General features: G+C 51.6%; 2 protein-coding genes across 3 annotated transcripts; both read left to right on the forward strand.

Moving 5' to 3' along the window:
* Positions 1 to 3,747: 3,747 nt before the first annotated feature.
* On the forward strand, positions 3,748 to 4,563 carry IUM83_04834 (GATS protein 3; the record flags this gene model as incomplete). The annotated part of the gene is made up of 1 exon (XM_067928932.1): positions 3,748 to 4,563. The coding sequence occupies one exon, from the start codon at positions 3,748 to 3,750 to the stop codon at positions 4,561 to 4,563; it is 816 nt and encodes a 271-aa protein (XP_067796129.1).
* Positions 4,564 to 5,390: 827 nt separating this feature from the next.
* Positions 5,391 to 8,705, forward strand: IUM83_04835 (DEAD/DEAH box RNA helicase; the record flags this gene model as incomplete). 2 transcript variants are annotated; one of them, XM_067928934.1, is made up of 2 exons in its annotated part: positions 5,391 to 8,571; positions 8,686 to 8,705. In XM_067928934.1, the coding sequence occupies 2 exons, from the start codon at positions 5,391 to 5,393 to the stop codon at positions 8,703 to 8,705; spliced, it is 3,201 nt and encodes a 1,066-aa protein (XP_067796128.1). The 2 variants fall into 2 exon arrangements, with proteins under 2 accessions (XP_067796128.1, XP_067796127.1); XM_067928933.1 differs by lacking the exon at positions 8,686 to 8,705 and having other exon boundaries at positions 5,391 to 8,624.
* Between the last annotated feature and the right edge of the window lie 3,968 nt (positions 8,706 to 12,673).

Genomic DNA, 12,673 nt, shown 5'->3' on the forward strand with positions numbered 1-12,673 from the left:
TCGAGACGGACAGCAAGGTTGTCGAACGGCGAGGTATCGTTGAGTGAACGTCCTCTACATGCAGGAATCCGGTGATCCAGCCTGGATCGCCGGATTTGATGACCTGGAAACATGCTGTTCGGAACGTCTTGAATACACTTTACATGTTACCACAGTGTAGTTGATGAGCATTTGGGGTTCCTTCCTCTCCACTACATCAGCAGTAAAGCCACAGCCTGCCCCATCAGAATGGATCGCGAAAGCCATATTGCACGGTAATCATTGTCGCTCTGAATCAGCGAGCGGTCCGTGCAGGTTGCCATTTCCCTATTTTCTTACACGACCAAAAGCACTGCAACGACACTATGCTGACTTCCATCACGTCCTTAGCTGTACTCGGCAGTGCATTCGTCCTGTAGGCCGAAGTGCACCAGGTCGTGTACATTCCGTCGCCCACGTGGACGCGAGCGAACTCGACTGCGAGCGAACGTCGTGAGTTGTGGAATCCATTGGCGTTCCTTGAGAAGCAGGGCTTCAAGACGCAGGAGAATTTCACGCAGTACCAGATCGACAACGGGTACAAGAGTCTCCGCGACTTCATGGATAACGCCAAGTACACGGTCACGAAAGGAGCCGACCAGGCCTGTGGGTGGACCGACCCCAAGGGAATCGCCCAACAGATCCCGTCGGACGGCACCATGCGCACGTCGGGCTACACGCACGATGGCCCCTGCGAGATCTACATGGGCGACAAGCTGGCTCTGTCGTACCTGAACTGCCACGAGTCGATCACGGACCAGACATTCAAGTTGGATTACAGCGGTTGCGGCGATAGGTGCATCCTGTACTGGTACTGGCTGGGCGTGCGCTACCTGAAGGGCAAGTACTCGTGGCAAGTGTACAAGGAGTGCATCCCGCTCTACTCTGGCTCAGGCGGCGCCTCGACGGCAACGAATCCGAATGGCAACTGAGTTCTCTCAACGACCGCGGACCTATTTCTTGTAGTACTGCAGAACGCACTGTGGAACCCGCAATTCGGGCGAGCGTCACGTCTATAGTTGTTGTGTAGGCAGTAGTTGTTTTTACATGTACTCCTTTGTTGTACCCCACTCTCGCTTGTCCTGCACGACTTAGGTGTGTGCGAGCGTGTTCGTTCTTAAAATGATATGCAACGTGCTGTACTAAAGTTGACGCGACTGCCATGTCAACACTTCCTACTACATGTATGTAAATGGACTTACTTGCCTAGTTGTCTTTTGGCCCCATGTATTTGTAGTGTGCAGCAGAGAATTTTATAACAGAAAAATGTACAGCCCATGTTTTCAGTCAGAGGAGGTGAAACGACACTCAAATCTAGCAGGAGAGCTCAAGCTAAATCGACCCCAATGGCATTTGAGAGCCATGGACAGCCCGCAGACTCAGCCCCATGGTCCTAGTTGGTCCTACGATTCCCTGATCGACGCTGGGTCGGTCTTATGCGGGCTTTAATGACCGATAGATCTACGCTTGGTAGGAACTCTGCCACTTACTATGGACGTCATCCTTGAGCTGGACAATTCCAGGAGGCCCAGACCGCGATCGCGTACGCTGTCGTCGCCGCTGTGGTCTAGGGCTGGAAGACCTGCCAGAAGACCTCCTGCCAGAGTGAACTACTGCTGCCAGAGTTGGCAGGAGAAGTTCACCTTGACCCATAGGATTTGTAGCGGATTTGCTGACGATGACGTCCGTCCCATAAGCCAAACATATTTGAACATGTTTAACCATGTTTGGCCAAATTTGGGGTTTCATCTTGTTTTCAGTATGCTCGTGTCCGTAACCCTATTTGCAAACAATATTCAAACACCCCTTGTGCGTGTACAGTGTTTTGCCTCAATAGCGCAGTCGTACTTTGTATACAATTTCTCAAGTAAATGGGGTGACAGAGGTTTTACTAGTCGACTACGAGTGGGAGTAGGTCCTTCAGGCGCTGCAGCCTCTAAGTCGACCGCACCCGACTCGCCGTGAGCTCTCTTCCAGCGAATCCCGTGATTGCACGTGGCGTAGCCAAGACCAGGTAAAGCTTGGTAGTGACGACGGGGGAGAGTTTGGTTTGGCCACCACAGCGAGCTCAACGTCACAAATCTCTGCTGCTTCGTGAGGCGTTGGCGCTTCTGGAAAGGCTTCGGAAGAGACGGCATTGCAGACTCGATGCTTGTAGACTTGGTTAGGCTGAGGAGCGAGTCGCTCCGGTCGCTCCGACCGACCAAGGTGATCTTGGCGCGCAATGACATGAGTGTGACGCTTTTGTTTTGACGTTTTCCCTATGTCCTCGGTTGTGGTAATTTGATACTGTCGATGGCGTGATTGGCTGAATCTTGCTGTTCGTGAAAAACAGGGTGATTATATATAGTCTGCAAGGTTATTAGATGTGATGGCTGCGCTATTGAGGCAAAACACTGTACTAACCAAGGTCTGGGACTCGCACGATGCATTGCTCAAGGAAATAAAAAGCTCGATTGCGTCTCTCGGGCAGCAGCTGGTGGTCGTCCTCTACATGAACATGTCCTTGTAAGCCTTTGTCAGAGTCTAACAATATACAGTACACGTACTGTAAAACCAGTAATAGTGACCCATGGGGCACTCCGTTAGTAACGTGGGGGGTCTACTATTAAAGGGATGGTAGTCAAGTGAGAGTGGAAGAGTCCTAAAAGCTGCATGTGCTTGCTTAGATATCAGCCTCTCCGATGATGTCGATGAACGAGTCGCCATCTTCAGACGCGCTGCTGTTTTCAGCTTCCACAACTACATCGTCGTTGGTAGATGCAGCCGCGCGATGTTCAGCCAGCTAAACCACAAAAGCCTCTCCGTAAATAAAGTGCGTGGTCAGAGAGAGTTGATCATCCGCTCCGAGGAAACAACGACGGAAGCTTGTGGTGATGGTCTCGCTGGACATAGCCTTCCAAGCACGGGTCAGCCAGCTTCGAACCACATCGTTTCCCGGTGCTTTCACGTTACGACGACGTGTGTACTGAAAGTTGTCGCTCATTTTCCACTCGTCAATGCTTGTCATAATGTTGTCCTTGAGAGGATTGAACCACAGGTAGTCTGCAATTTCTCTTCCACGGTGAACTTACGCTTCATTGTCAAGACTCAAATTTGAAAATGAGAGAGATCAAATCGAACCGGCGAGACCTTGTTTGAAGCGCCAAGTTGATTCTTGCTTTTGATGTGTACGATCATCTGATAATTTTGATGATTCTGATAATTTGAATCAGAGTGGGGTACTAAAACAGGGATGAGGCGTTGTCGCATGTCCCCACCCAGTTGCTTAAAAATTTTGGGATGGGGTACTATTAAACAAATGGGGCACAATTACAGGTTTTACAGTACATGCAATAGATGCACACACTTCGAAGTCTCTATATACATAATATGTACACATAATATGTAGAGACTTCGAAGTGTGTGCATCTATATATTATGTATATTATGTATGTAGAGACTTCGAAGTGTGTGCATCTATTACAGCCCTTCAATACATCATAGTATGATGTAAGGAAGGGCTGCCGTTCAAGATCACCCGATTTGAGTTGGACGTGACGCCCGCATATGCTCGCGAAGAAGCACCATCATGAAAGACAAGTTGAACCGAGCCTGTACAAACAGTAAAAGGTGGGGCAGGTACATGTACAGTACGATTCTGCCCCATCGAAATGCTGTTCACGCGACGCAGGGCTTTCCAGGCCGTCATTCTTCGATTGACGCTCGCACGAATTAACTCAGCTGACAATGTTGACGTCCATCGCAGTGCTCGGCAGCGCTTTAGCGTTTCAGGTCCTGTCGGTTGATGCTCACCAGGTCGTGTACATTCCGTCGCCCACGTGGACGCGAGCGAACTCGACTGCGAGCGAACGTCGTGAGTTGTGGAATCCATTGGCGTTCCTTGAGAAGCAGGGCTTCAAGACGCAGGAGAATTTCACGCAGTACCAGATCGACAACGGGTACAAGAGTCTCCGCGACTTCATGGATAACGCCAAGTACACGGTCACGAAAGGAGCCGACCAGGCCTGTGGGTGGACCGACCCCAAGGGAATCGCCCAACAGATCCCGTCGGACGGCACCATGCGCACGTCGGGCTACACGCACGATGGCCCCTGCGAGATCTACATGGGCGACAAGCTGGCTCTGTCGTACCTGAACTGCCACGAGTCGATCACGGACCAGACATTCAAGTTGGATTACAGCGGTTGCGGCGATAGGTGCATCCTGTACTGGTACTGGCTGGGCGTGCGCTACCTGAAGGGCAAGTACTCGTGGCAAGTGTACAAGGAGTGCATCCCGCTCTACTCTGGCTCAGGCGGTGGATCAACGACGACCACCACTGCGGGTTCGGCTGTGGCTCCGGAAGCTGATTCAGCTACCAGCCAGGCTGTGGGCTCCTCCAACAATGCCCCAGCGACAGAATCGACAGATGTCCCTGCCACTGAAGCTCCGTCTACGGAGTCATCACCATCTACCGAGACCACGCAAACTGAAGCGCCTTCTACGGACGTAGCGGCGCCGGATCAAAAGTGCAACGCGCCTCGCAAGCGTATCCGTGCTTAGACTAACAGGGCAATTTTCCGTGTCGTTTGTCTGGCATTTGACGTCAGAACGAGGCGTCGAAACCGATGATTTTACGTGTCGTGTAAGTTGGGCACTTGCTTTCGAGTAAGGCTGCTTCATGCTCAACCATTTCAATTGAAGCGTAGTAAGCTCGTCATATCTTATCGAAGAGCTTATTTAAAGTTTCGGCTTTCCACATACTTAAGTATACGAGTCGATCCCTTGGATGACTTCACAGTCAGTTGAACGGTGTCCTGTATGGTTGATCGCGCAGCCGAGTTCTTAGTCAATTACTTCGAGACTTTTTTATACTTTTGAAGTACGTCGAAGTTGTCATATCGCTCGTCATCTGTACGTCCTCTCCGTTAAGCATTCACCTTACTTGCTCGGTATCCGCCCGATACTATCTGATTTCGAGATCGTACTCGGCTTGTTTTCTTTCTTGCAAAGTAAACTACAGCAATTCCCACTCTTCGTCATGTATTAATACCAACCGAACCACGACTGGTATTCGCAGATTAATGGATAACGTGCCGCTCTCACTATATACAGACGCCATTGTAGCACCCCGGTGCATCAAGCACTCGCTCGCTCAATCCTCCCAAAAACGTAACCAACAATATATTACTTAACGTATCCCCTTTTTCAAGTACAAGTGAAAAGTCAATTTTTCTCACAAAAATCTCGTTTCCGTTCGCTCCACCTTCCGCTCACCCCTCGTCTCGCCACAATCCTCACTCTAACATCATGTGCCCGCAGCCACGAGTCTGTGCCCGACAGACTGATGGCAGCAAGGCACCTTTCACTTGCACTTTTGATCCATCGCCATGGCCGACGAGGAGCTGGACCTGTTCGGCGCCTTCGACGACGCGTCCGCCACGCTCACGGCCGCGGAGCAGGCGTCCACCGCCGTCTCGTCCTCCTCCGCCTCTGCCAAGCGCAAGGACGCGCCCGCTCGCGCCGCCAACGACGAGCAGGCGGCGTCTCCGCCCGCCAAGAAGCAGCAGAGTCAGAGTGATGGTCGCCCGGCCTCCACGGCGCTCAAGGTCGTGGAGGGCAAGCGCATCGACGCCACGCTCGCGGACAACGGTGACCAACACTCTGGAGGCTCCAGCGGCGGCGTGGTGTCCACCGGCACGCAGCAGAAGAACCTCATCTCGTTCTCCGTGTACCCGCCCGAGCACGAGGCGACGCCCACGGCGGGCGCGGCCGCCAAGAACCCGGCCAAGACGTACCCGTTCGCGCTCGACCCGTTCCAACAGCAGGCCGTGGACTACATCGAGGCCGGCGAGTCCGTGCTCGTCTCGGCGCACACGTCGGCCGGCAAGACGGCCGTGGCCGAGTACGCCATCGCCAAGTCGCTGCGCGACAAGCAGCGCGTGATCTACACGTCGCCCATCAAGGCGCTGAGCAACCAGAAGTACCGCGACCTGGAGGAGGAGTTCGGCGACGTGGGGCTCATGACCGGCGACATCACCATCAACCCGGCGGCCACGTGCCTCATCATGACGACGGAGATCTTGCGGAGCATGCTCTACCGCGGCTCCGAGGTCATGCGCGAGGTGGCCTGGGTCATCTACGACGAGATCCACTACATGCGCGACAAGGAGCGCGGCGTCGTCTGGGAGGAGAGCATCATCCTGCTGCCGCACAAGGTGCGCTTCGTCTTCCTGTCGGCCACCATCCCCAACTCCAAGGAGTTCGCCGGCTGGATCTGCCACATCCACCACCAGCCCTGCCACGTCGTGTACACGGACTACCGCCCCACGCCCCTGCAGCACTACATCTTCCCCGCGGGGGGCAACGGGCTCCACCTCGTGGTCGACGAGAAGGGCAAGTTCCGCGAGGACAACTTCCAGAAGGCCATCGCCACGCTGTCGGCCTCGGTGGACGACGCGGCGGCTGAGCTCGCGTCCTACGGCAGCAACACCAAGCGGCGCAAGGCGCAGAAGAGCAACCCGAAGAAGAAGGTCGGCACCGACGTGTTCCGCATCGTCAAGCTCATCATGGAGCGGCAGTACGACCCCGTGATCATTTTCTCCTTCAGCAAGCGCGAGTGCGAGTCCTACGCACTGCTCATGAGCAAACTAGACTTCAACACGGAGGAGGAAAAACAGTCTGTGGACCAGCTTTTCAAGAACGCGATGGACTCGCTCTCGGACGACGACCGCGCGCTGCCGCAGGTGGATTCCATTCTGCCGCTGCTTCGTCGTGGCATCGGTATTCACCACGGTGGCCTGCTGCCCATTCTCAAGGAAGTGATCGAGATTCTCTTCGGCGAAGGTTTGCTCAAGTGTCTTTTCGCTACCGAGACGTTCTCTATGGGTCTGAACATGCCTGCCAAGACTGTCGTTTTTACGAACTGCCGCAAGTACGATGGCAAGGACTTCCGTTGGATTACTGCCGGCGAGTACATTCAAATGTCTGGCCGTGCTGGTCGACGTTCGCTTGACGCGCGTGGTATCGTCATTCAGATGTTGAGCGAGCAGATGGAACCGCAGGTTGCCAAGGGCATTCTCTACGGCCAAGCTGACCCGCTTTTCAGTACGTTCCACCTCGGCTACAACATGTTGCTGAATTTGATGCGTGTGGAAGATGCCGACCCGGAGTACATGATCAAGCAGTCTTTCCACCAGTTCCAGAACGAGCAGGCTGCGCCCGCGCTTGAGGAAGCGCTTGAGCGCGCTAAGGAGGAGAAGGACCAGATCGTGATCAAGAACGAGGAAGAAGTTGCGCAGTACTACTACCTGTCCAGGTCGCTCGTACGTCTCAAAGAGGAATTTCTGGCTGTTCGCAACAAGCCGGACTATGTTGTGCGATTTCTCAACGGTGGTCGTTTGGTAAAGCTCTACTGCCCGGAAACCGACGATGGCACGACGAAACCCAAGTGGGATTGGGGTGTTGTTGTGAACTTCACCACCAAGAACGCCAGTGACTCGACCTCTGCGGCTCCTGACACGATTGTGCACGTTCTGCTGAACTGCGTGGCAAACAATGGTAACACGAAGTCAAACGACGCTACCAACGGCAGCTCTGTTTCGGAACTGCCCACACCGGCCCCGGAAGGTATGATGGGTCTATCTTCGTCTACTAACTACGAGATGAAAATCTGCCCCGTGCCGCTGGAGATGCTGGATCTGCTGTCATCCCTGCGCGTGTACATCCCCAAGGACTTGCGGACGTTGGAGAGCCGTCAGGCTGTCGGCAAGTCGGTGAAGGAGGTGTTGCGTCGATTCCCTCAAGGTGTGCCGCTCTTGGACCCTCGTGAAGACATGGACATTCAGGACGAGCAGTTCACGCGTGTGATTGAGAAGACAGTCGAGGCTGAGAAAAAGCTTAAAAGCTCAGCATTCCACAATGCATCTGACAAGGAGGCTAGATTTGCACTGTACAACCTGAAGATGGAGAGTGAGGCAAAGATGCGTGAGTTGGAGCGTAAGATCAAGGAATCCAAGTCCTTGGTGCTGCGCGACGATCTGCGTCGCCGTCGACGTGTGCTGCGGAGACTTGAATTTGTGGACAAGGAGGGTGTGATCCAGCGTAAGGGTCGTACGGCTTGCGAGGTGTCAACGACAGACGAGCTTCTGGTGACGGAGATGATCTTCAACGGTCAGTTTAATGATTTGTCGGTGAACGATACGGTTGCGCTTCTGAGTTGCTTGATCAACACGGAGAAGAAGAAGGAAAGCGACAAACCGCCGCAGGCTGAAAGCTTAGAAATCCCTGTCCGCCAACTGCGCGAAACTGCGCAACGCATTGCCAAGGTAATGCAGGACTCCAAAATTACTATCGATGTCGATGAGTACGCTGGTGCATTCAACACCAGTCTGGTAGACGTGGTGATTGCTTGGTGCCAGGGTGCCAAGTTCTCGCAGGTTTGCAAGATGTCGGATGCGTTTGAGGGCACGATTATCCGTTGCCTGCGTCGTCTAGAGGAGTTGCTGCGCCAGCTTACGTTGGCTGCGCACTCCATCGGCGACGTCGAACTCGAGAAGAAGTTTGACGAGGGTGGCAAGAAACTCAAGCGCGACATTGTGTTTGCGGCCTCCCTCTACCTGTAGTTTACCTACGCAGTTGTTAACCTCGATACAAACTTTTGATTTCGTTGTCGTACGCTGTTAGTTGTCTCACTTTTATCGTGATCGGCACTGTCGATTCGACAGAGCTGTGCGGTGAGACCGACGGAGTTCCGCATGCGATTTCCTGGTGATGCGTTTCGCCTTGAAACTGTCGAAGTGGATTCTGGGCATCTGCGGGTGACCAATCTGTTGGTGCTGGCGGAAACTGCGGCACTATAAATCACGGGTTCATCGCAATGCACGGCCTCAATGCAACACGTAAAAACTGCCAGGTTTTGGGCAAAAAATGGTGCTGAGATAAGGAAAAGGGGGGACACAACGTCTTCATGTTTGTAAGAAAAAGGCTACGGTGATTGCCCACGTTTAGTTTTTACGCCGTAAAAACTAAAAATAATGCCAGCAAATTATATAGGACGGGAACTTTTTACGAGTGTTGCAATGGACCCATGGTTTATGGTATCCACGCAGCGATCTGCTGGTGATGTTTTGTCGGATCGTTACTGCATCGCCACTGGTACAGTACTATTTATATGGCTGCCCTAAAAAAGGTTTACTATGTTCAAAACTTCTTTGTAAAAGCTATGAGAACCAACTTATTTTATTGATGCAATGAAGTTCAACAACGTATTTTACAGCTCCAAACTGGTAGTGTGTACAGACGTCACCCTCGGAAGTGTAAGGTGGCTGCAGCATCATCTTTGTGTTTCTCAGAGCCTATGAAAACGGCAATATGGCTATAGCAGGCGCTTTTCCTTATGGCGGCGCTTTCTGGTGTCAATATTGATAATTCACACCAGACCAGTGACAACTGTTTTCGTTATCGACTGCATCATGATAGTGTATATTTATATTTGAGAGGAGCACAGCGAATCTCAGACCTGCACAACAACGCATGCACAGCACAATATCCACACAATATCCTAGAATAAGAAAATGTCGCATGAATTTCATGTTGACCAGCCGCGCTCCGCTTGGCTGGGCGCCCCCGCGGTTCGCTTCGCTCGCGCCTTTAAAGATAACATGTTCTGGCGAGTGCAATAAGCGACTCGCTGGAATGCTTCTCGCTGGGCCCGCCTCCGCAAATACCGCGCGGGTTTGCTGCGGCTACGCTCCTCGCAACCGCTCGCCTTAGCCGCCCCTTCCCGGTTTGTGCTGAATCGCATTTTATCGTGTTTATCAGGGATCATACCTCATATTATCTCTTTATATTTTTGTTTGAAACAGGTACAGTATTAGTGAGCGAGCCAGACTCCCATCATTTTGTGGAATCACGTATAAATCATACGGTATGATCCAATGTAAGCATTGATGACGATTTTGTCTTGTAAAAAATGGGATTTGTTGTGGCCAAACATGGACGCCTCATTTGAACTTGTAATAGTTGGCTATTACACTGAAGTGCAGTTATGGATGGTTACATGTAGCTGCTTTATCGACTGGCACCCATGCACCGCAGAATGCCCAAATAATGCAAGCGATAGCATGTAGGTGTTTAGGATACTAACTAGTGTTGTGCCGAGTCACTCTGTGGCTGCACCAAGGGCGATAAATATGTGGGAAGATGGATCTTGAGACAATTTTACCAAGCGATGTATCTTTTTCCATACATTCCAGTACATACTGTACCATACCATATATATAATACAAGTGGTTCAACTCGTGAACGGTCACCCAGCACCAAGTCGTTCTGCACGACATGGCGCTCGAATCGTGCACATAAGCGATACCATGCATGATCTATTCGGTTTGGCACTTTCTAGAAGTGCCATTACCGAGCCAAATCGGTTTTGGATCACAATTTGAGCGATGCTCATCTAAATCCTCTGTGATGTACCACGAAGTACGAACACCACTAAATTAATGCACAAGATATGTTCTTTCAAGTACAAAAAATGTATGTTGTATGGGGATTTAATTTAAAAGGTCTGATGAAGTGGTCAACCGCAAAACACCGGGTGTTTCACAAAAAATATGTAAAAGCTACTTAGAAGACGTACGGACACAATCTACGCACAATCGGATTCCGACTCAATTTGGATAAGATCGCTTGAAGTTGTGAACGAACAATGCGTTGTACTGTACATACCTATGTGCCTATGCTGCGATCAACGAGAGCCAGAGGATTTGTCTACTACGATGCTATCCCATCTGCTTCACTATGTTTTCGTGACGCGGGCGAACCACTGGAGATGGCGGTATTTTTCATTGCTCACTCTTCAATTTTCCATAACATTCAGACCTTCCCAACCTGCCAACCTTCAAGCTCCATGATCTTCAAGTCCTTCTTCGCTGCCGTCGTTGTTGCTGCTGTCGCTACCTCCGCCTCTATCAATGCCCAGCAACAACCGACCTGCGCCGGTTTCACCGCGTGCGGATCTGGGGTCAGCGCTGACGCGCTTCGAATTTCTAGCTGCTGCCAGAAGATGTACGGTGACAACTACGGCCAGTGCTGCCAGGACAGTTGCACGTTCGGCAAACCTTGCTAGCAAGATCTACCCACCGAATGGTTTTCTTGGTATCGCTCCTACTTGGTACTTGCCCTCTCAAAAATGATATTCGTTGAATACACAGACGAAAATTTTGAGCCTTTAATCATTTGTAGATTTTTCATTTTAACCCAATTAACGCGGAATTCTGTATTCGACAGATTAAGTAATATTGCAGGTGTAAATATTCCGGGAGCTTATCCGCTGGAAGGTTGACAAGAATTCCCCGCATATGCAATTTTGTATGGGTGGGGGTGGGGTTTATCATTGAGGATCAGTGCTGGTGAGATAGACGAGTATTTTCAGACAGCCATAAAGAATACAGTATAAACGGCGAAGAGGTTTGAAAATACGGTTGCGAACTATTTTCTCCCCCCTCTCCCTTCCCCCAACTGCCACTCATTTTTGAAACGATGGACGCGCTAGACTACGTGGACGCGAAGGAGTTCAAGAAGCTGTGGAGTCGCCTGCTGAAGGACGGCTGGAAGGCAAGGCAGCCCACAGGGCTAAACGTTGGCCACACGTATGTGAAGCCCGGCGTGAAGGACAGGCTTCGCAAGGATCGCGTCAATGTGGACTACTTTGTCGGTACGGTGCTTGGCATGCAGATAAGGTATTGCTGGTACTAATATGCACGACTTCTAGGAGCAAAAAGCCTATGGCAGTACGCCAGTCGTTCGGGTTTAGTGGCACCGACCTTCTCTGGGCCACCGTTACGAGTTGGACAGCCACCAATGGGGAAACAAGCGGCGTACGCGGCGGCGCAGCTGCAAATGTCGACTCCCCGTGACGAAGATGAGACAAGTACGGGACAAGTTGCTGGGTCTGTTCGCGGTGATCGGGTGGATACAGAACAAGTCGCTGGGTCTGCACGCGGTGATCGGGCGGATCCAGAACAAGGCGGTGTGTCTGGTGGCAACGGTCGGGTGGATACAGAACAAGTCGCTGGGTCTGGACGCGGTGATCGGGTGGATACAGAACAAGGCGGTGTGTCTGGACGCGGTGATCGGGTGGATACAGAACAAGGCTGTGTTGACATTGCGTCGGTTGATTCTGATTCCGAGAGCGATGCTAGCGAGGAGGCCAAGACGGATGACGAACCAGATGATTTGGGTGCATTTGATCGTGACAACTTCATGGATGCAATGCGTGCTGAGAACCTGTTTCCTCCTCTTGCGCCGGATGACGTCAACGTTGTGCCCGATATCTTCTCAGTCAGTGATGAGTCGGAAGAGGGAGACTCTGCTTTCTACGATATCGATCCCGAGCTTGTGGAATTCGTGGACGATGTAGAATCCGATTCAGAGTATGAAGATGAAGCCGAGAATTTCCAGCAAGACGACGATGAAATGAGAGGGCTCGAGTGGGAAATTTTTGATCAACACCATTGCGGTAAGTCTGTCTTCTATAGAATACGTTTTGTCATGCACTAACCTATTCTGTATTGTTATGAGTGTAGCTGATTTGAAGTTGGACAAAGCGACGTTGTATTCCGGAAGGTTTGGTCCCACCAAATCTGCAGTCGCTTGTGCAGATTCACCGATC

Source organism: Phytophthora cinnamomi (assembly GCF_018691715.1).
Source record: "Phytophthora cinnamomi strain GKB4 chromosome Unknown Contig17, whole genome shotgun sequence".
Classification (NCBI taxonomy): Eukaryota; Oomycota; class Peronosporomycetes; order Peronosporales; family Peronosporaceae; genus Phytophthora; species Phytophthora cinnamomi.